The 27,402-nt window shown below is 38.7% G+C and overlaps 4 protein-coding genes across 6 annotated transcripts; 2 read left to right on the top strand and 2 right to left on the bottom strand.

The window, feature by feature from the left end:
* Nucleotides 1-1,229: 1,229 nt before the first annotated feature.
* dnajc21 (DnaJ heat shock protein family (Hsp40) member C21) lies at nucleotides 1,230-15,173 on the bottom strand. 3 transcript variants are annotated; one of them, XM_017407503.3, is made up of 12 exons: nucleotides 14,780-15,173; nucleotides 12,901-12,994; nucleotides 12,687-12,810; nucleotides 11,006-11,137; nucleotides 10,540-10,844; nucleotides 10,287-10,453; nucleotides 9,485-9,572; nucleotides 8,153-8,323; nucleotides 7,166-7,214; nucleotides 6,928-7,055; nucleotides 5,834-5,915; nucleotides 1,230-4,988 (listed from the first exon to the last, which is right to left on the bottom strand). In XM_017407503.3, the coding sequence occupies exons 1-12, from the start codon at nucleotides 14,874-14,876 to the stop codon at nucleotides 4,827-4,829; spliced, it is 1,599 nt and encodes a 532-aa protein (XP_017262992.1). In that variant the 5' UTR covers nucleotides 14,877-15,173; the 3' UTR covers nucleotides 1,230-4,826. The 3 variants fall into 3 exon arrangements, with proteins under 3 accessions (XP_017262992.1, XP_017262991.1, XP_037835322.1); XM_017407502.3 differs by having other exon boundaries at nucleotides 5,834-5,918; XM_037979394.1 differs by lacking the exon at nucleotides 5,834-5,915.
* A 1,460-nt stretch (nucleotides 15,174-16,633) lies between these two features.
* Nucleotides 16,634-20,144, top strand: bxdc2 (brix domain containing 2). The gene is made up of 10 exons (XM_017407936.3): nucleotides 16,634-16,823; nucleotides 17,926-18,037; nucleotides 18,135-18,178; nucleotides 18,261-18,331; nucleotides 18,419-18,468; nucleotides 18,555-18,628; nucleotides 18,813-18,860; nucleotides 18,974-19,075; nucleotides 19,259-19,387; nucleotides 19,550-20,144. The coding sequence occupies exons 1-10, from the start codon at nucleotides 16,674-16,676 to the stop codon at nucleotides 19,799-19,801; spliced, it is 1,032 nt and encodes a 343-aa protein (XP_017263425.1). The 5' UTR covers nucleotides 16,634-16,673; the 3' UTR covers nucleotides 19,802-20,144.
* A 421-nt stretch (nucleotides 20,145-20,565) lies between these two features.
* Nucleotides 20,566-24,147, bottom strand: rad1 (RAD1 homolog (S. pombe)). The gene is made up of 7 exons (XM_017407937.2): nucleotides 24,040-24,147; nucleotides 22,482-22,683; nucleotides 22,278-22,386; nucleotides 22,023-22,180; nucleotides 21,763-21,863; nucleotides 21,420-21,518; nucleotides 20,566-21,053 (listed from the first exon to the last, which is right to left on the bottom strand). Exons 2-7 carry the CDS (start codon nucleotides 22,674-22,676, stop codon nucleotides 20,873-20,875), a joined length of 843 nt encoding a protein of 280 aa, XP_017263426.1. The 5' UTR covers nucleotides 22,677-22,683; nucleotides 24,040-24,147; the 3' UTR covers nucleotides 20,566-20,872.
* A 9-nt stretch (nucleotides 24,148-24,156) lies between these two features.
* On the top strand, nucleotides 24,157-27,254 carry LOC108231087 (UPF0729 protein C18orf32 homolog). The gene is made up of 3 exons (XM_017407938.3): nucleotides 24,157-24,292; nucleotides 26,132-26,333; nucleotides 26,452-27,254. The coding sequence occupies exons 2-3, from the start codon at nucleotides 26,154-26,156 to the stop codon at nucleotides 26,515-26,517; spliced, it is 246 nt and encodes an 81-aa protein (XP_017263427.1). The 5' UTR covers nucleotides 24,157-24,292; nucleotides 26,132-26,153; the 3' UTR covers nucleotides 26,518-27,254.
* Nucleotides 27,255-27,402: the final 148 nt, after the last annotated feature.

Consider the following 27,402-nt stretch of genomic DNA (forward strand, 5'->3'; position numbering starts at 1 on the left):
ATATGTGCTTGAATACAGCTTGGATTTCACGCACAGCTTGCCTTGTTCACACGAATTAAAGGTCTAAAGGGAGCGGGCAATATGCATCCCCTCAAGGAATGCTGCTAGGGCTTTCATTTTTGCAAGCGTTTGCTGGCTTTGCAGCACATTCTTCAGCTTTCGTGGTGCATCTATTCAGGCCTCCTTAGTCAGGTTTCTTTCAGTCGAGCTCTCTCTCCAAGAGATTTAAAAACAAATTTGTTGAGTAGGTTTCGATCGGTGGTGTCTTGTTGTTCATCGCCGGTACCAAACACAGCTATTCTTCCTTAAATAGAAGTCCCAAAGAGCGGTGATAAAACACCAGCACTGGCCTTTCTGCACTGGCTCCCTGCTTGTTACAGGAGAGACTTCAGGATTTCACTTTTAGTTTCCAAGGGTCTGCATGGCCTGGCTACGTGCAGTTCATTTAAAGGAATGTATTCATCACCATACTTCAGCAGGAATGCTGAAGTAAAAATGAAAAAAAAATAAAAAATTAAAACAAATCAAATGCTCATCAGGCTGATGTAGTGAGATGGACATCACTGCAGCTTTCTGTGTTTGGCAAAGTCAACACAGTCAAGATGAACTGCGCTCCAAATCTGTCGCAAGCCCTTCCTGTTCGCATTACTTCAAAGAGTTTGATTCTTGTGGAGCGATAAATGTCCTAGAATGAGCCTCTGAAACTACAGAAACCAACAAAGGAGGCCTCAGGAGGCCAAACTGATTGTTTTATCATTATGCCTTCCTTTTATTTGTTCATTTAATGATTTACTTCTTTCCAAACATTTCTTTTTCCCACGTTACGTCCCAAGTTTTCATCCCATTAGCAGTGTTAATATTACTGTATTGGCATTATGTTTGTCCCAACGTTGTCTGTTCCTGTTCCAGTCATTTTAGTTTTATGGTTTTGCTTCATTTTGGATAACTCATCCCTTCTGATCGTCACACTGCCACAGCAAGCTGATTACTCCCTTCCCCTGTTTGCTTCAACGGTTTCGTTCAGTTTGGACAAATAATAATGTTGTAATCATAAAATGTTTTTTTTTAAAATAAAAAAAAAAAAAATGCCCCAAACAAAACAGAAGTAATTCTGCCTTTGCAATGGCTGCTCCCGTTCTTTACAACAACTTACTAATTCAGACCTTGAACAGGTTCAAAACACTTTTCAAGACCCACCTTCAAACGTGGCATTCAATTCTAGATAAAGCTCAGCACCTTGAATCCTAAATTGAAATTTTACTTTATCGCTTTTAAATTGTTTCACGGGTGTTTTTTTTTTTTAAAAAGAAGTTTACTTGTTATGTTTTTACTCTTCAAGTGGAATAATAATTTCTTTCGCTCCTGGTTTGCTGTGGTCCTTGTGTCGATTTAAATGTGCTTTGTAAAAAGTCTCACTGTGCTTCAGGACTCTGGGACCTGCGGTTTCAAGCCCCGAGGAACACAGGAACATTCTCAAATTAATTACATCCAAGTAAGTGTTTGATTATAGAAGACAAGACTTGTGGCGAAAACTGTCAGCCTCACACACGGAGCCGCTGAAAAACTGACAAGAAAAATCAAATTTTTTTTAATCGTAATATAGCAGCCTTTCCTTGAAGGAATGCATATCGCCCCGCCACCTCTCATGAGTTTTAAACTGAAATCAGCCTATGATGAAGGGTGTTACTGCCATTTTGGCCAAACCTTGTAAACATGGAATATTACAAGATGCTTTAGTGCTCAGAGTACACCAACTATCAGCTACTGCCATGCCAAATGTGAGCTGAATAGCTGTAAAGGTAGCCGAGTCTTAGCCATTTAAGGTCGGCCTCTGAGACACCCCCCCCAGGAGGAGCAGGAAGCGTCTCTGTGGAGAGAGACGTCTGGGTTTGTCTTCTCCGGCCCTGATCTTGGATAAACGTCAGAAAACAGGCACAAGTCCTTGGCTTGTGCCTAATTCTTAAAAAAGTTGCGAGCTAAAACAATCCCCCCATCCCCTCCCCCCTTCTGCTTTCTGCTCTTTGTTTCAGACAGAGGGCTGAAGTGTTTGGCACTTGAGAAGTTTTTCCACACAGAAAGCGTATTATTTCGACAATCAATGCTACGAGAGTTGCAGCTGCAGTCAATAAAACTCCAAACGAAAGAAAGAAAGAAAAGTTGTTTCTAAGCCTAAAAACTTTGCAGCGGCCTTGCCTCTGAGCTCATCCCATTGTGTCCAAAACCATTTCAGCTCCCAATAAAGCTTTTTTTTTCATTCAGTGAGTTGAAGAGGCCAATGCTGAATGTAAAAAATCAACCCTATTTCTTTTTCAACATGTTTTCTTGTAAAACTAAAGGGGACCAGATAAATGGCTGAAGGAAACAAGCAAATTTCCGCTGAGAGGACAAGGTTGTGCATTCAGGTCAGGAGGGCAGCTGGAAGTCATTAACCCACTCTGAATGGTGACGCTTTAGACAGTTCTCACATTCAGTCCATCAAAATGAGGATTTGTAAGGATAAATGTTTTTTTTTTCATTGAATAGTGTCAAAGACCATTATATTTGTAAAAAAAAAACATGTTTTTTAAACTCAGTTGGATATTCATGGTAGAAGTTGTAAAGCTGATCCGTTTCCTGCTGGAACCCGATGGATAAACAGCATTTTTATCACCTGCTGCCACAAAACGTGGGCAAACATGTAATCGCCTTTGTGTGTCTGTTGTCCCGTTTGTTAGAGAAATATCTCACGCACCACTGGATGGGTTTTAATCGAGCTCTCTGGAAGTGGTTGTTGGATGTACCTCAACAACTCGCTGACCTTTGGAGTCAACCCGATTCAAGATGGCTTCCCAAAAATGACTGACTCGGCCATTTTCACAGATGTGGAGCTAAAACCTGGAGTGGTAGTAGCTGAGAGTCATCCCTGTCATGTGAAATTTGTTCCAAATTTTGATATTAACTTATGGAGTCAACTCCGTCCATCTGTTAGCAAAATATCTCATGAACCAGTGGATGAATTTTAACGAAACTCTCAGAAAGTAACCTCTGGGTGTACATCTACAACTGATTAACTCTTGAATTTAACCTGACCCAAGATGGCCGCCACAGCTAATCGACAACAAACTCAGAAATGGCTCCAATTTTGTCAGTTTTGCAGATATTGAGCTAAAATTGAGACGGTAGCCGAGTCGCGCCCGACACATTGTCTGAGCGCTACACATTTCTAAACATCTTTGCTTTAAAAACCCCTGTCTGTTAGCAAAATATCTCATGAACCAGTGGACGGATTTTAGTGAAACTCTCAAAGTAACCACTGCCTCCAACTCTACGACTCATTGACATTTGGTGTCCTCCCAATGATATTCCCTGAGTACCAGCAGATTGCACCAAATCGTTGTGGAAAAGTAGGCGAGACGGCGGGCGATATGCATCCCTTCAAGGTCTGATAGTTTTATTCAGTAAAGGTATTCAAGCTGTCATCAAAGTCAGGGGAGGATCAGCAGTGGACTATTGGAAATTAACTGGTTTGTGATCAAAAGGTTCTTTTTCTTTGTTAAAAAAAACCCTTGCATTTCTTGTATGTTTTTTAATTCAAGATTTAAAAAAGACCTCTTGTCGTGTTCTGTCTTTCTGATACAGACCAAGGCAGCGTTTAGGGTTAAGTTTGCCGTTTTCATTACTTCCTGCACTTTCTTCCCCCTCCAGTCGAGACCTCTCACTTATTTTACACACCAAGGACAGTGTAAACCTTCACAGCTCCAAGAACAAATCCCATAATAATGTATTAAAGGCCTTAAAGGAATGGATATCGCCCTGCTTGCCTTTCGTGCCGGAGTTTTAGTCTAAAAATACCTCATGTGGAGGCATGACAGAGTTGTAGCCGTTTCGGTCAAACCTTGAAAATATGTGTAATCCAAAGCGATACAACGCTCAGAGTACGTGTTGAGAATGACTCTCAGCTACTACTGCACCATATTTTAGCTCAACGTGTGTAAAAGTGGCTGAGGTAGAGTTATTTTTGGGTTTGCTAATGTTGCGTAGCCACCTTGAACGGGACTGACTCTGAAATTCATGCAACTGTAGATGGAGGTTCATCCAATGATTACGTTCTTAAAACCTTCGTTTGAACCCTTCCACTGTCAGAATTATTTTGCTAACAGTACATACAGACACGGGCAACAAAAATAATGACTTCATTTGTCAAATCCAGGGGAGGCCAACCCTGGTCCTCGCGGGCCACCGTCCTGCATGTGTTCCTTGTTTCCCTGCTCCAACACACCTGATTCAGTGGTTAAATTACCTCTTCGTGTTCTAATATCCATATTCAAATCAGGTGTGTTGGAGCAGGGACACAAGTAAAACGTGCAGGACAGTGGCCCTCGAGGACCAGGGTGGGCCACCCTTGCTCTGGAGGCTTTACAACTTCAACATTTAGTTTTACTGTGTCACCAGTAAAACAGCACACAGAAGCTGGAGGTCATTGTTTTCCACACTGAACTAAAGAAAGTCCTCTTTGTTTGATGGCTCTAATCATTCAAGCGAATAACTCCAGGGTTGTATAAATATAAATACCAAAGAGCGGTGGCGCCTTCATTCATAAAGCCTCTACAGAAATGAAACGGACAGAGGGACTAATGAGGCTGGGTAGTTTTCTCAGGTTTTACACATTTCAGTCTGGATGACTCAGTCTCTCACTTAACAGCCGCACTGAACGTTTTCTGGTTTTACATTTATTCATCTTTCAGGCCAGTTTAGAAAGCTTTTCTTTTTAAAAAAAAAAAAAAAAAAAGATCTCCTGTGAGACTCATCAAAGCGACGCCTTCTCCTGCAGTCCAGGTGAGAATGTGTTATCTGTTCCTCTTCTTCTCTTTCTTGCTTTTGCTGGCGGAGCTGTGAGGAGCGTTGGCGGCGAGTGCGGTGGCGTGGCCGCTGGTCTTCAGATGGTCGAACAGCTTGTTCCTCGTGGGGAACTCGTTGTTACAGGTAACACAGCGGAGGCTCGCTTCCTTCTGGACACGGAGATGGGAATGGGACATTTAATCAGACAAGAAGTGAGTGCCATGTTTTCATTAAAAGTAGAAGGATTTTCATGTAGCTCCAGGGAGCAGATGAGACACTTCCAGCGTCTCCTAAAGGTACTCATTGCAAAGTATGAAATAAAACTTTAAAGGTTATCCTGAACTGTATTAAACTGTGCAGTTTGAAAGAGTTTACTCCAGTAGTTTTGCAGATATGCTGATGAGCAATTCTGAAATGCAGGTATGCACTCAATGTAAACAAAGCCCTCTTCTGAATCCACCAAAAACTCCATGGAAGCTTGAGTCACGTGATTGACCCACATTAGGCTGGCCATGGTTTGTGTAGGTAAACAAAGATGGAGGAACTGGGCAAGTGTGGACTCTAAGAAGACATTTAAGTGAAAATATTAGCGTGAATCTGTGGATAAACGTGAAAGACAAAAGAAAATGAGTAGGACAAACTGTCATGAATAGATATCAGGGATCAAGCACAGAGGTGGAGCACCATAAGGACAGAGCTCAGCAAGCTTAGTTTTAACATTTTTATTTTCCAGCTCCAGTCTCACGCTCAGAACGTTTACAACCCGAGCAGATTTGTCCTGTTGTTTGTGTTTTCCAAAAGAAAAGCTTCGTTTTCAAGTCTGATTTAATGTAGATTGTTTTAATTGATTTTACCATCAATAGGAGAAAAAGAGGGTGTGGATTTTGTTTCTTTCTTCAGAAATCTTTTACCGCCTGTCTTTGTGCCATTGCAATGAGTACCTTCGAAGTAACAAGTAAATTAGCTCAAATTAACTGACTATAACAAAGTCTAAGAATGGTTTTATCTTACAGACCTCAGGAAACTGTTCGGGGTGCGACTTGGCGTTCTTTGGTTTGTTTCTTCCTCCTCCATTTTTTCCTTTCGTCTTCCCGGAGCTGCTGAGGTAACATTAACGTAACAGATAACAAAAAAAAAAAAAAAAAAAAAAAAAAAAAAATTGCAAACTGCACGGTCGCATGTTAAAAAAACAAAAATGGCGTTATTGCTGAGCGATTTAGGTCAACAATAAAGAGCGATACCTTGAGAGGTGCCGCTCTGCATCATCATCGACGTCACTGAGTGACCAGCTCATTAAAACGTGTTTAATCTTTAAAAGAAACTTCCTGTTTTGATTTCTTTTAATGACTGTTTTCATTCCATTTTTAATCAAAGACCATAAACAGTTGCACAAACAAAATCCCTGGGTGCATTTTAATTTATTTAGTTTTTGGGGAGGAAACAGAAACTTTATCATCAACCAAGCAGATGAATCAGATAACCAAACAGACTTTCGGAGCCTTCTTTAGTGTTTGATTCCCATCTGCAGATGATTTTTTTTTCCCATGTAAAAACATCTTTTTCAGATTTGAATTTTAAAAAGTTTTCCCAAACTGAATGCTGAGACTATAAAACCTTGTTCTGACAGCACCGTGAACACTCGAAGGACACATATTTTACAGACGCAGGAGATTGGCATGGACAGTAACACGCCTGCACACTGCACACTTTCAATCAGATCTGTCAATAAGAAAAAGCTGAAGATTTGCAGGTTCACAAGCTGGCATAAAGAGCTTCATGTGCACGTAAAGGCGTAGATTCATGAATTTCAGCGAGACAAACTTAAAGATGAGGATGCAGTGCTGCTGCTTGTATCTGATCAGAATGCTCCACAGAGACGACAGCAGCAACAAAAAGCACCATTGCGGTGAATAAATCGCTCACTGTTGCTGCAGAGAGCTAAAACTGTAATACAGGTTAAGGGTTCAGTCTTAAAGAGCTTCTGTGGAATAACTAAATCAACTCAAAATCTCCCTCTAAGGTCCGAAGCAAAATATTTGGACTGTGTTTGCTCCTGCTGTCTAAACTTTGGTCAGGAGAGATGGCAAAAAAACCCAAAACTGAACCGACCTTTTGACTTCTGCAGGAGGAAGATCCTCCTGCTGCTCGGATCCTGCAGGGTTTTCTGCCGCTTCAGGTGGATCGTCTTCTTGGCAGATAGTTTGTGTTGGTTTGTCCTCCTCTTCAGCGACGCTTTGCTACGCAAGAGAGGAGAGCGTGAAAAGTTCAGGAAACTTTTACTTCAATTGGCTGAGGCTAGAGTAAGAACGCACACTGAAAACAGAAAAAGGAAAAAAAAATGTCTCACTTGTGCTGCTTTTTGCTGCTTCTTTTTCCTCTTTTGCTTTTTTGACAGCCTGGGGAGGTGAAGAGAAAGACCACAGGAAAAATAAAAGAAATCATTTTTTTTTTAAATTCTGATGAGTCACCAAGCTGTAACTGCCATGACAACCAGGTAAAAATCTGAACTCATTCACTTTAGTGCCCTCTATAATGAGGAATCCGAATTGTAATTTTACATTCTTTATATTGTGTCCAGGAAAATCGTCAACGAAATGGTGTGCAGAAGTTGTTCACGTTGGTAAAAAAGTGTGGCGTGAGCCGCCGCCGCAGGCTAATCCAGGCTAACACTAACGCCGGCAGCTCGTTACTGGGATTTCCACGAAACTCATCTAGAAACGCCTTCAATGATCTAGACGTCTCCAATATAACGTGGCTCCCCTCCTCCTGCCTGAGCTGTGAGAAACGGCGAGAAAATGTGAGCTGATCTTTTATCCAAAACACATCAGTCTAAATCTGAAACGTTTTGAGGACGCGTTGTAAATCACAATGCAAAGCCAGCCGCATTTTATAATATTGTTTGGCTTTTTCTTTTCTTTTTTTTATTAATTGCAAACAGACCACAACTTTAAAATCAGTTGTTTTGTACTAAATTATTTTATAGATGAAATTAATTCATAATGTCAGCGTACTGAAGGTCCGTATCTAGTTGCAGCTGCGGTCTGTGGTTGTAAAAAACAATGAAAAAGTGTAACAGACACGTGTAAATAAATTATATGTCAGCCTTACGGAGACAGATGATGTTATTTACATTCAGGCCTGATTTCCATCGTATCTTGCTGGTCTTTATTTATGCGACACCTGACTGTGAATACTTGGTGTGTAATTATGAAGGGCGTTGCGTTCAAGTACGGTTGGAAATGCAAAAACATCCTATATGGTCTATGTAGTGATGATAATGTAGTGAGTGGGTGAACATTTAATCATAATTGTTTAAACTCTTATTTGACTTTACTTTTGCTTTGGCTTTTCTTCCTCCTCCTCCTCCTCCACTGATTCATTTTCCTTCTCTCCATCCTCCTTTCCATCCATGCTCAAACCAAGCGAGTCGTCCTCTTCCTCCAGCTGTTGCCGTAGCAACACCACCATCTCTCGGTGCTTTTTGGACTTTTCGTGGTTTTTCATACTGCGGAGGAGAAAAAAAAAGAAAGAAGCGGTGAAGTATCTGTTAAATGGTTAGGGGGAAAAGATGTTTATATGTCAAAGTACATAAACACTGAAAAATTGTGAAAAATATATTGCATTTATCAGTAGCAGTTGTAGAATAAAAAGTAGTAAAAAAAACCAAACAATCTTTTGTTACTTAAATTTTTTATTATCTGCAACAAAGACACTTACTGCACACTAAAATTAAAAAATAATAATAATAATAATAATTAAACATGAGAAGGTCACAATGTTTATCACAAAAATTAAATTCTATTCAACCAAAAAACCGGTGCCAGTAATTTACATGAAGCTTTAAACATTAATGAAAAAATGAATTCATCCTATTAATGAAATCAGGGAGTATTTTCGAAGATTATTTGGGTTTCAATGCTTCAAACTGGTGAATTTAGACCAGCGATCCCCAATCAATTGTTCAGTTTCAACAGATTTAATTTTTTTTCCACATTTGAGAACTTTTTCTTGCATTTATGGTCATTTGTTTTAGGGGGCGGAGCGTCTGGAGCTCTTACAGTACTGCTCCCCTCTCACCTGCAGTGAGGTGAAGGGCTGAGAAAACAACACCGGGGCGAAGTCAATCAGCTCGGCTGTCACCAAAAGAGAGCTGCGAGAGGAAACAGACCAGCTCGACAGGATGGACTCTGTCTCGTGTGTGTTTCTTCCTGTCTGTCTCGTGAGCTCAGAGGCTGTTGTGATTACAGAGCTACTATGTAAACTAACACGTTATTACCAGCTAAAATCTGAACCCAGTTTGACAAATTTAAACCTGAGAGTCACAGACTGTCTACCAACACACCTGAATTATTATTTATTTACTTAGAAATAAAACTCATCGGATTAGCTAACATGAAAATCAGAGTATTAAAAAGTTCATGGCATAAAAGAAGCGGATTCATGCTTTCTGCCTTATCAGTAGATCGACATATTATTTTAAAATTGCATCTAAAATATTCTGAGGAAAGTTTCTTTTGGTGAACTTAGAACTTTTATTTGATTTTAGACTCCTTAAACATTAGACATCTTGATGACTAAATCTCGCTGAATTTCTTCTTTGCTCTGGAAACTGAATTAGCATGCAGGTCCAAAGAGTGTGTGTGTGTGTGTGTGTGTGCAAACTCACGCTTTATCCGATTTGAAGGATTTGTCACAAGCCGGGCAGTAAAGATCATCATAACACTCAATCGTCAGCTCATCAGGCTGCTCCATGTCTGCCAATGAATATTCATGTACACCAGATGAGTAATTCAACCTTTACGTCTTGATTTTCTTTGTTTTTAAACATCACATTCACATAAATGCACAGTGTTAAAACCTAGAAAGTATACTGATAGATAAAAACATCTATTAATTTACTCATCTATTCATTAAGTCACTCGTATAGAAAGTGGGAAGTATAATTATGTACTGAAGGACCATTAAGTAAGCAAACGTGTAGGAATAAAAACTGACTAATTAAGAGATTATTTGTTGATTTTGCACATCATTTGCCTTATTCGTGAATTCTTTTAAAGCGTTTCTTCTTTTAGCCGGCCCAGCTTTAAGTGTTGTTGCTCTTTTAACAGCTTATTTCAAATTTTGTCTGAGGAGCAACATTCAAACGAACACATTTACAGCGATGCTTATTAAATAAACTAATTACACTTCTAAGCACAGGTTAGAAGTGTAATTATCTACCTTTGTATGTGGATGCCATCTTTTAGTTTCATCTTGTTTTGTAGTTTGTTTTCAGAGCCAAACAAGTGTCAAAACGCAGCATCATTTTCCCCTAAAAGCTTTTTATCTGCATGTTTGAGTGATTTTGTTTGCCACAACTGGACAGCTTTTTTGCTGTCCTTGTCCTTGAGGTTTTTATGATTGGCAAGGTTTTGATAATCATGTAACTTTTTGTCAGTCAAATAAAAAAAACGTCTTTTTTTTTTTACCTCCTTCATCTTCACTGTTTCTCTCCTGTGCGTCCATTTCCACCTCCTCCTCCTCACTCTCAGATGCGTCTCCAAACTCTTCTCCGTACTGAGCTTCGATCTGCTGCAGCTCCTTCTCCAGCTCAGACATGGCCGCCCAGCTCTGCTCCCGGTACTCCTCCGCCAGTCTGGGATTAAAAACAGTGCCCAGATGAGGAGGAGAAAGCGGTGGAAAACGGCTGCACCTGTCCCGAGCGCTTCATTCTCAGCTTACTTGGCCTGCTTGAGCTTCTGCTGCCGTCTCATCTCCTGCATCTTCTTCACCTTCTCGGCGTTCTGCTCCTCCACCAGCTTCCTGTGGGCCTGCACGCGGCGGTCGCGCTTGCGCACGAAGGCCGCCAGCTGGCGCACAAGTTCGTTGCGCTCTTTCCGAGCCTTTTCTCTGGTCTTCTTGTTCTCCTTCTCCATGGCCCTTTTCTCCCAGCGGTTGGACGCTTGTCTCGTGTCATATTCCTCCTTCCAAGCAAAGTTTTTGCGAGTGCAGAAGCTCTGCCAGTGGGCGTAAAACTCGTGCACTACCTGCAAAATAGAACAGGTGTTGATTAACAACACAAACACTTCAGTTTTGACTGCGTTTTTTTTTAAATTATTTTACACATCTGACCTTTATTAAAACCTCTTGTGTCATGAATCATTTGTTTGACGTGGAGACGGACGTTATATGTACCCCTGGAGCTTACCGTATCGTAATCACTCTGAGAGTCTCCAAAGGGAGGAAACTCCTCTTCCTCTTCCTCATCGTCCATCCTGCTGTGCTCCATCTCCTCCTTAACAATGGACGCAAAGAGATTCCTGTAAACTGCGTAAAAGCCCTGGGGAGAGAAAATGAAAGGAACAGCATATTAGAAAATCAGCGTTCTGAGAGGCACCAAGAATTTCCTTTCCCACAGTTTAATGGAACTGCCAGCCTAAACATGGACTGATGCTGATGAGGCTGAAATCACAGTGTTTCGGTCACAGATTTAAAATCAGACTTCTGTGATGAAAGCACATTTCTAGACACCTAAAAAGCCGTAGAAAAAAGAACTGAGTTTAGACTTACTTATCAAAATTACTGAGAAATTGTATAATACTGAAAACACCTACGACTTTACACTGAACAGAAATGTGACCAACATGGTGTGACCGGACTCCATGTTTGCCCACAGAGTCGTAGTCACAACACAGCCTCGCCCTGGAGTATACCCACATTTATGCTGTCATGTACGCCATACGGGTCAGTCCTTCACAAATTAACATGAAGCTGTAGTCAGAAGGACTTTAAAGTGAGACCATAAATAAATTCCTGGCCTTTCTTGACGGAATCGTTAACCACTTTTCATGCCAGAGTTTCAAACTAAGATCATTGTATGTTGAGAACTGACAGAGTTGTAGCTGTTTTGCACAGTCTTGCGTGGTATCGTTCCTGGTTTCAGTACTGGCTGGGGCCATAGTGTGTGGTCCTTGCATGTTCTTCCTGTGCCTTGGTGTGTTCTCTCTTCAGCTTCCTTCCACGGTCCAAAAACAATACAGGTGTGAATGTGAGCATGTGAGGCTGTTAATGTCATCTGTCTCTGTGTTAGCCCTGTGATGAACTGGAAGCCTGCCCAAACTGTCCAAGAGGGGTTTGAAAACAATGGATTTCTAAACAAACTGGCATGTTTCAACACGTGGCTCGCCCCCTGCTGGCCAATATGGAGAATGCAGGTTGGTGGCCAGTGGTGTCGAATCCTGGTCCTGGAGGGGCTACTATCCTGCATGTTTTAAGTGTTTTTCTGCATTCACCTGATTTGAATGACTGAGTGATGAACAGGCTTCTCTAGAACTTGGAGACCTGCCGAAGAGCAGAGAAACCTCTAAAACATGCAGGATACTGGCCCTCCAGGACCAGGAATGGACACCACTGGTCTAAACCTTATCAGACAAGGACAAATTACGAACCTATTTTTTCCCTTACTTTGAAAACACAACATGCAGAGTGATCAAAATTCAACAAATCTTGGAGTTTTTCATGTGATCCATACTATCTTTCATCACCGTTTCATTTCTTTATTCACATTTCTGTGTAGTCATCCAACAAGAACAGGTTTATTCCTTTGTTAAATTTCTGTTCTACCACAATTAACAAATCACTATCCTTTAAGAATCAAGGAAAAATGTGATCAAACTGTGTGCCATTTGACCTAAAGACATTCTTTCATCAGCACCATCCTGTTCCACTGAGGATGAACAGACTGAAACCAGTTAGGCAGATGCAACGCATGGAATGCCTCGAGGAAAGGATTCCAATAAAGTTGTTTATTCCCACCTCAACAAGATGGTTTAATGTAACTGCATGTACTTAGAAAACATTTCTGCAGCCATGGCTACAAGTGCACAAACCTTCTCGTCATCTCCGAATCCAGAGTAGCAGGTAACAGTGAAGTACTGCAGCAGGTCGATGCTGTCGTCTTCGTAATCCCCACTCAGCCCCCCTCTCAGCAGAGCCTCCCTGTGACTGTCATACCTGGCGCACAGAAAGAGGCGGAAACATCAAAGAGACTTAGGGAACCGCAGCTGAGAAGTACTGTACTATCTGGAGGAGATGTGTACGCACCAGGCCCTCTCCTGCGGATCGCTCAGCACATCGTAGGCTGCTTGTATCAGCTTAAACTGTTCCGCGGCCTCCTCTGCGTTTTCCAAGTTTTTATCTAGGGAAAAAAAAAAGCCACAGGGATGTAAGAGGGGAGCCACAAAGAGATGTACACAGAACTTAGCTGGGTCTTTAAAAGGATGGATCACATGTTCAGGCACGAATAAAGAAAGTAAAATGTGAAGATTAAGAGATAAATTTACCAATATTTGTGACTTTTTATTTTCTTTGTTTTGCCTGAATTACTCATGATTATCTTAAACATGACTATAGTATAAAACGTAGCAAATGGTGTGTTTCTATTTTTTACAGGAACCTGGGTCTTTCCTCTGGACATTTTTTCAGCACCATCATTTTATCACTACAGGAACCAGGGGAAAACCAAAGCTCTGAGAAAGACATTTTACTCCAGAAATCAGCCCTGGTAAAGAAACAGTATTTTTAAGACTACCCTGTATCTTTGAGGAGAGGCCTGTGATTAAAAAAACAGCTCTAATTAGCCAGACACCCCCTGTATTTTATTTCATCTCTAAATTTCAAACTCTGTAAACAGCGTTTTTATTTGATTTCGCTTCGACTTTGAGGATTCTCTAACCTTAGTGCTATATATATATATATATATATATATATATATATATATATATATATATATATATATTTGTTTGATAAATAAATCAACAAGGCTTCAGGCACTGTTAAGTATTTACTTTGAAGGAGAGATACAGCACAAGATGGAATCACCAGCTTGCAAAGATCGATTGCTGATGTGCCAAAAATTATCAGTAAAGTTGAATGAGCTTGGCATGATCACAGGGAGAAACAGAGTAAGAACTGGATTAAATTCAGGAGATCGCTGGATTGTCTGCCCCTGGTGTGATCTGTTCAGCCAGCCAGGGCTAAAAAAAAACTAAACATCACTGCAAATCGATCAAAAGACCTCAAGAGTGAAGAAAGAAAGAAACAGATGACACTGTCTGTTAGCAAATTATCCCATGACCCATTGAAGGGATTTTAATGACATTCAGAGAGTAATCATTAGATGAACATCTACAAACTGGTTGACATAAGGAGATAACTCAATTCAAGATGGCTGCCACATCTAATCAGCTTTGGCCTACACCAAAGTGGCTATAACTTACTCAGAGTTACTGATAATGAAGTCAGGTTTGTGTGGTAGTAGCTGAGAGTCATTCTCAAAAACATACTCAAGCATTAACACTCCTTGTGATTAAAATTAAAATTGTCACGAAAGGTGGTGGGTGGTAGGAGTTTCTACAATGGATGCTAGCGCTTATTGTGTGATTTTATGAGGGTTATCTAAAGCAAATAGAGCCTTTAACATTATTTAGGACACAAAGCTGAATTTGGGCCGGAAGAATATTTATAATAAATAATTTGTAGCATCTGCAGTAATGTTTTTAAACAAAACTAAATAGACACAACCTAATGGTGACAATGTGGTATTCATTATGTTTTATGTTTTTTTGTGTATGTACAAGGGAATGTTGAAGGAGATTTTCTGCCACCACTGTGGTAGACAATAAAGGCAATCTCAACTTATATTATTTATGAACTTTGAGTCTGACTCAACCTAAGTTTAAATCCTCAAAAATGTAATGTTATAACAACTTATTCTCAGTAACCCATTACATCTGTTGAACAGGTTGTTTTATGGGACTCCTATTGATACTTTATTAGCCAAGTTACCAAACCCCAATCAGGTCAAACACATATGTGTACTATAACACATCGCCTTAAAATTCATCCTATCCTTCCACTGGATAACTATGATCACACATTCATTTTCTCTCATCTAGTTAATGCTTCAACAACCACAACTTACCTGGGTGCCATTTCAGAGCTAATTTCCTATAAGCTTTCTTCAGATCATCATCTCCGGCGTCCCGTTTCACGCCCAATACATCATAGTGACACTTCATAGCTTTCAGAGTCGGACACTAGGATTAAACAGTAAAAGTGCTCACGTTTTCCCAGACGAGGCTAATACTGTTAGCATTAGCGGCTAGCAACCGGGTAGAGTATGTCCTACACTATAACGAAACATTCTAACGTCTTGAAAGTTGACAACCATTCCGTCTTATTTGGGGCTTCTCAAATATTTTAAAATATGTACATTTCTATTTTTCGCTCGCAAATAGGCTTAAATTACTTTAGCTGATGGCTTGTAATCATATAAAAATTCAGTTGTGTCGGTTTGCCGCATGCCGCTAAATCTCGCGAGACTTCAAGTTCTCGCGTAAAAAATGGGACAAACTTCCACCGCAGCTCTTTGGCGCCATCTAGAGGTAAATTTGAACATTGAAGAGTTTCTATCATTTTTAAAAGATTTGTTTAGTGATTTAAAAAGGGCATTTACAGTTTGAAGACATCAGGAAATGCCTAATCTTGCATGGGCTTACAAACCAACCGATTCCCTCTGTATATTTTATTACCTTTTCATTTTCCTTAGAAAATTATTAAATTTGTTGCTTGATCTCCTTTTTTCTACACACATAAAGTAATGAAAGTTTCCCACTTTGTGCCTGTATCGATGTGCTACCATGTTGACGTTTAAAAGATTTTTACGACTACAGTGACTCTAATTTGATTTATAAAATTTCTTTCTCCAGGTTTTTTCCCCTCTGTTTTTATCTTTGTTTAGCTTTGAGAACTTTCCTTTCCTCACTCAGTCAACATTTGTTGATGCTTTTGTCTGCCTTCCAGCATTGTTGGCAACACTTTTTTTCATCAACATTTTGCTTTCTTTTATTCAAAAAGACAGTATGTTGCAGCACACCCTGAGACACTCTTTGTTTCATCACATGTTTAATTCATCATGTGTAAAACATCATTTTAATGTTATCATTGTACATAGGTGTCCTTCAGTGCTCTCTAGTGGTATCAGGAAGATGATGCTATTATGTAAGATCTATAATACTATGCAAACAATTTGAGCCTTTTTTTGTTTTTGCTCCAATACAGCCAGACTAATTTTGAAAAACATTTTCAGACAAATCTGTTTATTGTTTGTTAAGTCACTTAATTCTTACCTTTAAATAATTTAAGCATAAAAAAACAACTTATTAAAAGGAAAAAAAATATTATCTTAAATATTTATAAGGCCAGGACTCCATTGAAAAAGAGGTTCTTAATCTCAGTGGGACTTTCCTGGTTAAATAAAGGTTAAAAAATAAAGAAAATAACAATCTTCAGGCATCTTGTTACTAGCAGTTTGTTGCAAAGATGGAATGTGTTTGTCTTCTTTACTTTCACACGTGAAAAAACACCTCTTGTCACACAGTTTGACAGACAAAAAAATAATACTTTTGCATCAACAGTGCAGCTCTTAAAGGGTTATTAGCCAATAACTTGGCATACATATCAATTGAAGCATTTCACAAGTCTTGATAAGTAATAGCAGCTTATATAAGCATCACCAAACAGACTCTGGTACTACTTTTGGTCAAGCAAAGATGATCATATATATGTTTATATATATTTAAATAAATTACACATTTTGTATGAATAGAATAAATGTGTTTGAGGGTTATTTATTAATGTTGAATTATTTATACTTCAAAACATAAGTGCCTAAAAGTTGCTGAAGTTGGCTAACAGTGAGTCCTCTATATAAATGTGAAATTGCAGTACCACCTTCGCGCCACGGGGGGCGCTCCTATTTTCTGTGTGAGCTGGACCTCCACTAGTTACACGAGATTTGCTGTGCACCAACAACTATGGCGGCTTTCAAGAGAAAACGTGGAGGACAGGGTCACTTTCACCAAAAGGCAAAAAAGGGTAAAATTGTTGTAGACGACAGCGAAACTCTAGCAGAAGCCGAACAAGAGACGAAAAATGAGGTTACGGTCCCAGCACCGGTTTCTGTGGTGAGTCTCTGGGTTTCTTGTTAGCTAATGAGCTAACACAGTAGTCAACACAGGCATGTTTAAATAGGTTTTTGTTGCTAATTAATGTTATCCTTTTAAACAAAAGGGGGGTTTCGTTCTGTTATTGATTTGGATTTGTTAAAGAGTTAGAATTACCCATTTAGATTGAACTTACAATGTGGTATATATAAATTCAATTTACTTGACTTTTACACAGTGGTTACTTCAAAAGCCCAAGATGTTTTATGTTATATCTTTTCAACTGTAACTTATTAATGTACATCCATACCAGCATTTTAAGCCTGAAACATTTAAAACAGTAGACGTTGAGGATTAGTAATGATTATACTGATAATGATCTTTCAAATAGGTTAATGATGACTGACTGAAAGTAAAAATGAGTAGGGTATTTCTGGTTTGACAAGATAAAATGAGTGGAAGAAAATAAAAGTAATGTAATTGTTTTAAAACACCGTGTTCCTCAAAGTAAGGTTGGAATAAATTTTCATTTTATACCTCTGCTTTGCTCAAAACCTTTAAATATTTTGCGAAATCTGGAAAAAAAATAATTCTGTAAAAGGCAAAAGCCCTCAAACCAGACACCAGTCATCCCTCTGATGGCACTGCATTGAGAACCATCATTCATTTACAGCTGATTAACTACAAGTGTAAGGGATTACTTGGGAACCATTTGCAAAACACTACAAAATGGAACTGCGGTCAAACTTTACTGTACAATTAACATCAAGTCTAATAATGTGCAGTTATTGTTTCAGTACAGAAAAACATCAAGACTTCCTCCTGTCATTCTCATGCTCACAATCCCTGAGTGCTTTAGCATTTCAGCCACACTGATATTGCAGTGATGATATTTCTATGTACTGTGAAATCCTGTGAGTATTGCCAAATGAAAATAAACCATCTTGAGAAGATCGTCTTTCAAAGATCTCTTCTAATTTGAATACTTAGAGGTTGGATGATTGTTTCTCAGCCGCAGAAGGAAAATAGACTCTGAGTAATGGGGTTGTTTTGTACTACTCAAGTTTTTGGGTTTTTTTGCAGTTTAGTTTGATATCATCATGAGAAATGTTCTCCTGAACAGGGCAAATGGACCAACAAGGAGAGGGTTCTCATCTTCTCCTCAAGAGGAATCAACTTCAGAACGAGACACTTGATGCAGGACCTGAGGACCATGATGCCTCATTCAAAAGCAGGTTGGTGTCATGCAGCAATCCATTACCTTCGCAACACTCATCTGCACTGACAGTTACTCTTTGATGGACAGAGATTAATCTATACCATTATGTCTAGATACAAAAATGGACAGAAAGGACAAGTTGTTTGTTGTCAACGAGGTGAGTTTGTTTTTAATTCTAGGAGTCATTTTGTATCATCATGTGCTTCAAAGCGGAGCTTGAGATCAGTGTCGTTTTGTAGGTGTGCGAAATCAAAAATTGCAACAAATGCATCTTTTTTGAGGCCAAAAAGAAGCAGGACCTCTACATGTGGTGAGTGTTTCATCGCTTAACAGTAGGCTAGTCTGAGGAACGTTGGACAGCGGAACAAAATAATTAAATAAAGTTCCTTTCCTGTAGGATCTCTAACAGCCCTCATGGACCTTCTGCAAAGTTTCTGGTTCAGAACAGTAAGTTGCATCTCTCCTTCATGCCTTAAGGCAAAGACGTTTGCTTTGCTACAGACAGATATTTTATTCTAATATCTTTTCCACAGTTCACACGCTGGCCGAGCTCAAAATGACAGGAAACTGCCTGAAAGGATCCAGACCGCTGCTCTCCTTTGATCCTGTGAGTATCACACAGCCTTCAAGCCAGAGGGTTGAATTAAAAGTTGTCAGTTTATTATATCATTAATACAATGTCAGAGAGTATTCTGTCAGAAACCGTAACAGCAGTCATGCTCTTTTTTTTCAGAGAGTATGCTGTCATGTATGTAATCTGAGTCAGAAATCATCTTTATTTCCTCACACAGACATTTGACAAGCCCCAGTATGCTGTACTGAAAGAGCTCTTCATTCAGGTACGTTTGACTGACAAAGTGTGAAAATGGAGCATATTAGGAAAACATGCAGAGCTATCGCCTTCTTGTTTGTGTTTTCGTTTAAAAGAAATAATTAGGTTTTCTTGTTGCAGACATTTTCCACTCCACGCTACCATCCTAAGAGTCAGCCGTTTGTGGACCACGTCTTCACGTTCACCGTCGCAGACAACAGGATATGGTTTAGAAACTACCAGGTAATGTTTTCCAAGACTTCATCGTTGGTTTAAGGCTTCAAATTTAAGCATTAGTGGGTCTTTTACCACCTCGAGACGGCAAATGTTAATTCTGTCATAATTCTTTTCATATTAAATGTTTGTCTTTTTTATATACTTTTTTTATTGTACATTCATTTCTCTGTCCATTCTTTTCATGTTCAGATAATCGAGGAGGACGCCTCCTTGGTGGAGATCGGACCTCGATTTGTTCTTAACCTCATGAAGATCTTTAAGGGAAGCTTTGGGGGGCCCACGCTGTATGAAAACCCACACTTCCAGTCTCCTAACTTGGTAAAAATCCTTGCTTGTATTTATGAGCTTAAGTTCCTGCCATCAAATAGAACGTCTGATACATCTGGCATTTCACTGTATGTTTATGTAGATTATAAAGTCAGTCAACATTTAAAACTAAATGCATCCACAAGCATCCATTTTCTGCTTTTACACCTTCAGCACCGGCGAGAGCTCCGGCTGGCAGCAGCAGCCAAAGTGCGAGAGAAGGAGATGGTGAAGGAGATAAAGAAGGTAAAGAGGACAGAAGTGAAGGAAAACGTGGACAACGACGTTACAGCTGATGTCTTCCTCACACCCGCCGAGGAGAAGCCTGTTCACATTCAGACGGAGGCGCCTGAGCTCAAAGTGGTGAAGAAGAAGAACAAACACAAAGCTTTCAAAAGGCAAAGGATGCAGAGGGCTCGCAGATAACTGAACGGACTGGATGTCTTTGAATGGATGACTTACTGCTGCCATCATTTCTCTCTCTAATATCAGAATACGAGCCAAGTCGTGCTTTCAGTACCACATTATGAGCTTCTGGTTGGCTTCTTGGAACACATCACACTTTATTATTCTGAGAGAAATGGTTGTGCTGCTACAATATGTAGCCTATTTCTAGTTCCTGGTGAGAAACGTGTTGATGGTTAACTGGACACGTTACAAAACTGCAACAATAATTACCAAACTTTTTAATAAAAGCAAAAGTTCTGTTAAAATTTGAGTTTAAGTACAGTTGTTTTGTATTTCATGAAAATAAAACAATTCAAAATGCTGTGCGTCTTACTATGTGTGTAAACTTCAAAAACAGAAACGCTTAAATACTTTTGAATAAATAACTGGGTCTCTATAATAACACAATAACTGTACAGTAATATATCACAATCCAGAACTTCTGACTAGTAAAACTGAATAGGTTAGTAAAAAAAAACTCATGGGTGACCGTTTCTCTACAGGTTAAACTTTGACTCTTGTTTGTTCTGAATAACGGCAGCCAATTTTGCTCGAACAGTTCATCCTTAACATTTGTTTCAAAGCTGAGGACTTCGGTCTTTGGAAAAGATTTTAGAGTTAAATGTGAACTTTATACAGACACTACAAGCCTTCGGTTTGCCTTGACAATACCAACACAAAGGCAAACGGTCAGGGAGCATGGCATTGATATGGTGTATGAGGCAGAGCAGGACAGCAGCTGCTGACTGAATGAAAAACAAAACTATTTATTAAATTTCACATTAATAAAAATTCATGTTTTTATGCATTCAAGTTTGTCTCAGGAGTCAATGTTAAAGTTTGCCAAATTCCAAGACCCCCAAATCACCAGCAGGGTTAGGACTTGTAGGAAAAGAAGCCTGTTTTATAAAGGAGGAATAAGTCTTTTTTTTTTTTTTATGCCAATATCCAACTGACAGCTCCACCTTTTCCTTTTACCTTCTCACTGCTGTACGAAAAGCATCCGGCAGCCCTGAACGTTAGGATCTTTAGGTCGCACAGATCAAGCGTCTATAAGTCTTCGTCCACCTCCACATCAGGGCAGCAGAAGAATTCCACGAAGCAGATCTGCCCGTCGTCGTTCCTGACCAGGTACTGCAGGGACAGGAAACCCCTGCTGTCTGTCCTCACGGAGACTTTACAGGACAGAGCCAAGGCTTTGGTGGACGGCTTCAGGAGGGACATCTTGTATCTGTCGCAGTTAGAAGGTGAGCGAATGAGGCGCTGCGTTAAAGCTCAACATGAAAGAAAAGTGTCAATAATAATCCCACTAACAGCTGTGCATCCTTTCGACTTTTATTTTTAAAGCATGTAGACTTACAACTTGATTCTACAACCCCTCATGTTTTTCCTTTTTCTTTACAAAACTTTGCACTGAAGAAAATAAACTTATTAGGCAGCAACACTGCAACTCGTATAAGGTCTGATGAACTAATTGTAATCAATGAGATCCAGAAAACAAACTATCTTATATGAGGCTGTGAAGCTGATAAACCTTTATTTTACCTACTGGACGTGTTGAAAATTTGTTTCTCCATCATGAACGAACTGCGCTCACCTGTTGGTTTGCGTCTCGTTGCACCGGAACAGCTCCATCATATCCGAATCTTTGGAATAATCATAATGGGCACTCCCAGAGTTCCCAAATGTGGACAACCTGAAGAGTTGGACAGAACAATAATGCATCCGTAAGGTGATACGTATAAAAACGTAAGAATCTAGAGTGGAACAAGATTCAAATGGGTTACACGCAAGTGACAAGTGAGGAAGTAAAAGACAAAACCTGAAGTCTACTGTAGAAAGAATTCACCTGCCTCAACAGTTTAATTAGTGAAAGGAAGGAAGCTGCATTCCTGAGCACTTTATATACTGTAGAGTAAGCATTTTTTTAGACAGCTCACCTGAAGTATGGCTGGCTGGGCGACATGGTGATCTGTAGCACCTCACTGGTCATGTCCAGTTCAGAAAAGGCTTCTTTCAGACTTTCTGACTGCAGGATCACCTTTAAAAAAAAGCCAGATTTCACTTAAAAAGCAAACTATTGGGTAGATACTCTTGAGAAGCGACTCCAACATGTTTTTAATGTATAGCACTTATACAGAGAGAGTTTTCTTTATTTGTTTAATAATCCCGCACCAACAAATGTAACAGTGAAGTGAACCTTGTTTGTGACGTTGCTGCTGCAAAAATCAAAGTCGATCGGTTCTTCTGGCTCTTCTGTGTTAATCTTGCAAACAGTCACCACACCCCCCTCCTCTAGGAACAATGTCAGAGGGTAACCATAGCCCCGGTAGCACATCCGCAAGGCTGTTGATATTCCTACAACGTGACATGAGCGAGAAAAAGGGGCATGTAGAGCTGTGGCTCAGGTTTGAATTTTTGCTAATTTTTGATTGAAGTTTAATTTCAGTTTTACCCGCTACCGTGCTTCCTCCAAAGATATTCAAGCAGTCGAGCAGAACGGTGAGGTTCACTTGAAGAGCAACCAAATCTTCTTTTATGGTGAACTTTTGGAATATATCTGCCTGGAAATAAACACATCTTCTGTTAAAGGGTTCAAACACGACTCGTTACGTTTTTTTTTTTCTCTGCTCCATAAAACAGCACCAGACAAGCACACCTGGATGAAGGCGTTGGCTTGCACACATTTGCTGTCCTCCACGGTGACCTTCAGCCCGTTGGGGGTTGCAGTGAAGATGGCGTGGTCCTTAAAGCCGATGGCTTTCAGTATGTTGGAGAGATTGCGAGCATTATCCAAATTGGCCACTAAAACGTATTGCTCCTCTTCGGCTTGAGACTGTGTGGACAGAGGCATCGTCGAACTGAAAAGAGAAATGTTTAAGACAAAATATTTTATCGATCCCAAACAAGAAATTGAGTCTGACTTACTAATTGAACATATTTCAATGGAAAATGAAATAGATTTTATATGATTTTTTTTGTTTGTTTGTATTGTTTTGCTTGTTTGCTTTATATACTAATAATGTCGCTTATACTATTATTACTGTTCACACACCCTTATACACATATACACACAGCTATTAATACCTATTTTTTGTAAACATAATACTTTTTGTTTGTTATTACTGTATTAGTTTGTTATTAATGTAATGTATTATTTTTTTATTTTTGTCATTAAATAAAGTATAAAAAAGAAATTGAGACTAAAAGAGACGAACACAGTTATGTTTTTAACCTTCTTGTTGTTTTGCATCACTTTGACATCATTTTGTGTATCTTAGTTCAGGTATTTCCACTGTTAGCATTTGTTTTGATTTGACTTACATTCAATTGTGTCACTTGTCATGAGTTTTTTTGTCCATCTGGTCAATTTGTGACTCTTTGCCAATATTTACTGTTTTGTGAGCCATCTATTAGTAGTTCTTTTGGAAGTATCTATCGGTCTGCACTGAATCCACCTGTATTTGTTTTGAATTACTTATTTTTAATGGACTGAATATCCTTCTGGACATTTCCTGTTCTTTCCTGCCAGGACTGCACTTTAGTTTGTCCTCTCCCTGGTTTTTATCTGTGTTGGTATTTAAGCCGATGACAGCACATGAAATATCATTAGGGTTTCTACTAAATGTGCTTTTATTACTTTTCCATTTCGATTTGTGTCTTTCTTCTAAATCAGTTTGTAATTGCGTTGTCTGTTTGCATCTTTTTCCAGTCCTTCTGTGTCCCTTTATTTTTATATAATTGTTATCCCTTTGCCTCCTTTCTTTTTTTGGATTATTATATATCTGCATGTCAGATTTTTGAGTCTCCTTGCAGTTGTTTAGTGGAACAAGAAATAAAGTTACATAACATAATATAACTTAGAGATTACCTCCTAAGCTGTGAATTGAATTTGCAAAAACAACATAAACAAAGCTAGTAAGTGGTATTATTTTTCAGTCGTTCAGTTAAAAGGTAATTAACTTAAATAAAGCAAATAATATGAAAGCTTCACTCTAGCTTGGATACTATGAGTAGGTAATTCCTAAATATTTTACCAAAACATTACGACGCACGGATGAACTAATATTATTGTCAGCTGGGCATGACAGTTTAAAATGCTAAATAAAGGTAACGCTGCGATTTTTCGCCTGTATATTTATGCTAATTAGGTTCTTCTGTACATAAAGTCTCCAAAAATAATCAAAAACTTTTGTAATCGTGTGTCAGCCACTCACAAATACAAGATTCATCAACGCAGGCGATCGTGTCAATGACTTATATAGATCGTGTGTTTTCAAGATGTGCGCCCGATGTTAGAAACACTTCCGCTTACGTCATTGGCTACCCCGGAAGTTGTGTTTGTGATTGTACGTCACGTTCCAGAGACTTCTTCTGGAGTCGGAGCGCCTCTACAGAAAGTCATTCCTTTTTTTCTGCTTCGGCTCTCCCTGGCATCGCTGTTTTTTCCGTGTGACCTGCTGTATTAAGGTAACATTGCAACTCGTAAGATGTTTAGGTTTATCATTAAACTGATATCGCTACCCGGAAGTTAGCTTCGGCTAGGGTCAGTCTCAGGACTGACTTGTTTATCAGCAGTAAATAGGTATGATGAACAACAAACAACAGATAGCAGTCGTCAGAAATTATTAACTTTAAAACGTTATTTTTTAAGTTTAGACTGTCTTAAGTCGACGGACCTACTGGTCAGAGTTTAATCTTAAAATTAGCTTATCTTGTACTTATTGACTTCAGTGTTGTTTTCCATTTTTTGTTTTATTAATTTTCAGTACTTTTCAATACACAGTCTTGTTAATTTCTTCCTATTTTAGTGGTGGAACTTTATACAGTTTCTATTGGTAATTATGAATCAGACACAAGTCGGTCAGAATCACTGATGGAGTCCAACAGGGGTCAACTCTTGGTCCTGTTTTATTTAATTTCTATATGTTCTCACTTTTTTTGTATAAACAACATATGTTGTCACTCCTATAATGTAGGTGATGCTGTACTTCTGTTTCTGACAGCCACATTTAATCCTGTAAGTTATTTCATCCAGTACATCACAGACTCAAAATACTGGTTGTACAAGAATTTCTTGTAACTGAATCAGGACAAAAATTAGATTGCCTTGATATGTCAGTTTTTGATAAATTGATTTTATTTTGTTTCTTTTTTGATCACTCTGTTTGTTAAAATGTCTTAGCTTGTCATAAACTTGAGTGTGAGTTTGGATTAGCTTTCAAAATAACATATTTAAAATATTTAAAACTGCATTTTATCATTTTGGAAACATTATAAGCATAACCCAATAAGAAAAGAATATTAATGTTTGTTTGTAAATTAGATCACTATGATGCACTTTTATAAAATAACACCAAAACAGATCCATTTTTTTTAGAATGCTGCAGTATTAACTAAAACCACACAGTATGAAAGTATTTCTGTTGTTTTAGCTTTTCTTTTATTTGCTGGTTTCCAATGAAATGAAGAATTGATTTTAGAAACTTTGAATAGCACGACTCCCTCCTGTACTGAACACACTCCAGACCGTCTGTTCCTAACCCTGGTCCTCAAGGAACACCTTCCTGCATATTTTTTTATTGTTTCCCTGCTCTTCAGCAGGTCTTCAATGCCTGCAGAAGCCTGTTAGTCACTCACTCGGTCAAATCAGGTGTGTCAAAGCAAGGGAAACAACTAAAACATGCAGGATAGTGGCCCTCCAGGGCCAGGACTGGGAACCCTTAAAATCATCATTTAGGTTTGCCTGTCATACAAAGAATAAATTTAATTTAGGCTTATGGTGACTTCAGTCATGCTTGTTCTGCTACAAAAACTTCACCGCAGTGTCTTTTTGAAAGCAGAATGAAAACCAAGCATTTTGGTTGGGCTCATGTATTTTACTGAGTACAAAAATGTAAATATTTTATTTTCTAATTTGGAGAGGCAAATTGTGTAGAAATAATAATAAACACTTAAATTTTTTTGTGAATTACAAGCTTGAAGACGTAATATACTTTGAAAAATCACTGTAAATGCTTTGAAATAATTACTAGAAGTGTATGTCGTGCTGTTTTTAAGAACTTTCCTACAGCGGCTAGTCTAGCCATAGCCAGTATGGCTAACCAGTAACAGAATAACCGGGCCATTAAAGAAATCACGTATGGTGCATCATCCACAACCTCTCAATCTACAGATTAGTGCTTAATTTTTAAGCCCTGTGAATGTGTATATTAACAGTTCAGTTTTGTCCATTTAAAGCTGTGTCTTATGATTGATTATTGAGAAATGTTTTGTTTTCTTTCTCTGCGTGGGATTCTCTTTTTTTAGACAGTCCACCTGAACCACAGCCATGGTGTGCATTCCCTGCATTGTGATTCCCGTCCTGTTGTGGGTCTACAAGAGGTTCCTGGAACCCATCATCTATCCCTTAATTTCACCCATCATCAGCACCTTCTGGACCAAAAAAGGAGTCCAGGAAACGAGCACCAGTGATCAGAAAGGCAGTGAAAAGAGTAATGGAACTCACAAGGTAAGCAAATGACACAATATGTCAGTATATAATAAGTGTTTAAAAGAATCTTTTATGGTTGTTGTTGTTAATAGCAGTTTTTACAAATAAAAATATATTTTTCGCTGGTGTCTTTTAGTCTGACAGCAACAATGAGGCCACTGCAAAAGGAGCGGCTATAGCAGCAGATAAGAAGACAGACTGAACACACTGAATGTTCCTACTGAAGCAACGATTTTGTAAATATTTCCATCATATGAAATAGAACAACTATAAATTATTAGTCTTCTTGAAACCATGTGATTTTAATAACAGTCAGAAGCTGTTTGAAGCATGTTTTAATTTTTTATTCATATGTTATTTGTACATTTTCCTTGTCAAATAAATCTGATGCATATAATATTGAGTTGCAATTAAATGAATTTAATGAAAGAATTATAGAAAGATTTTCAAATACGTGCTTATTTCTGACTAACCTTAACAGCCACCTTAACTAGTTTAAGCACTGAACCCTTAAATGTGGACCTCAAGAAAAAAAGAGAAGTTGGAGTTATATTTAAGGGTAAAGGGTACTCCTCAGGGAACTATATTACAAATTACATGTGGTCATTAATAATTTAATAAACAAATCCATAATAACACTTTTATTCAACATGGTATATTTCTGTGACAGCTTTTGTTAATGAGTAATTTGGAGTTTTACAACACTTTGTACTACCTTCTCTGATCCTAGGAAACTATATTGTGAAAATATAGTTTCGTGGACAAACAGATTTATAGCAGGCGGATTGTAAAAACAAGATTTAAATGAATTAGGCTTAACTAGGATTGTAGAAGTTTGACTGTTCTCATGTTGACTGAAAGGATTTAGACCTTTGTACTCCTTTGATAAAAACGGAATAGTTATAATGGCTTTTATAAATCTAATTAAATAAAAACATATCAAAGCACTTTCTTGGGAAAGGTTGTATTTATCTAAAATCACTGTTTACTGTTTGAAAAATACTGATACAGTTAAATTTACTGTACTTTATTTCAGTGAGCTTAAACTTATTGTGGACGTAACACTGAAATCACAGAACAACATTAA

Source organism: Kryptolebias marmoratus, linkage group LG14 (genome assembly GCF_001649575.2).
Source record: "Kryptolebias marmoratus isolate JLee-2015 linkage group LG14, ASM164957v2, whole genome shotgun sequence".
NCBI lineage: Eukaryota > Metazoa > Chordata > Actinopteri > Cyprinodontiformes > Rivulidae > Kryptolebias > Kryptolebias marmoratus.

Bases quoted from the DNA above. Each gene is read 5' to 3' on its own strand.
- dnajc21 (XM_017407502.3), bottom strand. From the start codon at position 14,876: ATGAAGTGTCACTATGATGTATTGGGCGTGAAACGGGACGCCGGAGAT. The intron at 10,454-10,539 runs GTAAGCTGAGAA...TTTTAATCCCAG, and splicing joins CAGAAGCTCAAGCAGGCCAA to ACTGGCGGAGGAGTACCGGG. The intron at 9,573-10,286 runs GTAAAAAAAAAA...ATTCATTGGCAG, and splicing joins AAACAGTGAAGATGAAGGAG to ACATGGAGCAGCCTGATGAG.
- bxdc2 (XM_017407936.3), top strand. From the start codon at position 16,674: ATGGCGGCTTTCAAGAGAAAACGTGGAGGACAGGGTCACTTTCACCAA. The intron at 18,332-18,418 runs GTGAGTGTTTCA...CCTTTCCTGTAG, and splicing joins AAGCAGGACCTCTACATGTG to GATCTCTAACAGCCCTCATG. The intron at 18,629-18,812 runs GTGAGTATCACA...TTCCTCACACAG, and splicing joins CGCTGCTCTCCTTTGATCCT to ACATTTGACAAGCCCCAGTA.
- rad1 (XM_017407937.2), bottom strand. From the start codon at position 22,676: ATGCCTCTGTCCACACAGTCTCAAGCCGAAGAGGAGCAATACGTTTTA. The intron at 22,387-22,481 runs GTGTGCTTGTCT...GTTTATTTCCAG, and splicing joins AAGCCAACGCCTTCATCCAG to GCAGATATATTCCAAAAGTT. The intron at 22,181-22,277 runs GTAAAACTGAAA...GTCACGTTGTAG, and splicing joins TGGAGGAAGCACGGTAGCGG to GAATATCAACAGCCTTGCGG.
- LOC108231087 (XM_017407938.3), top strand. From the start codon at position 26,154: ATGGTGTGCATTCCCTGCATTGTGATTCCCGTCCTGTTGTGGGTCTAC. The intron at 26,334-26,451 runs GTAAGCAAATGA...GGTGTCTTTTAG, and splicing joins AGAGTAATGGAACTCACAAG to TCTGACAGCAACAATGAGGC.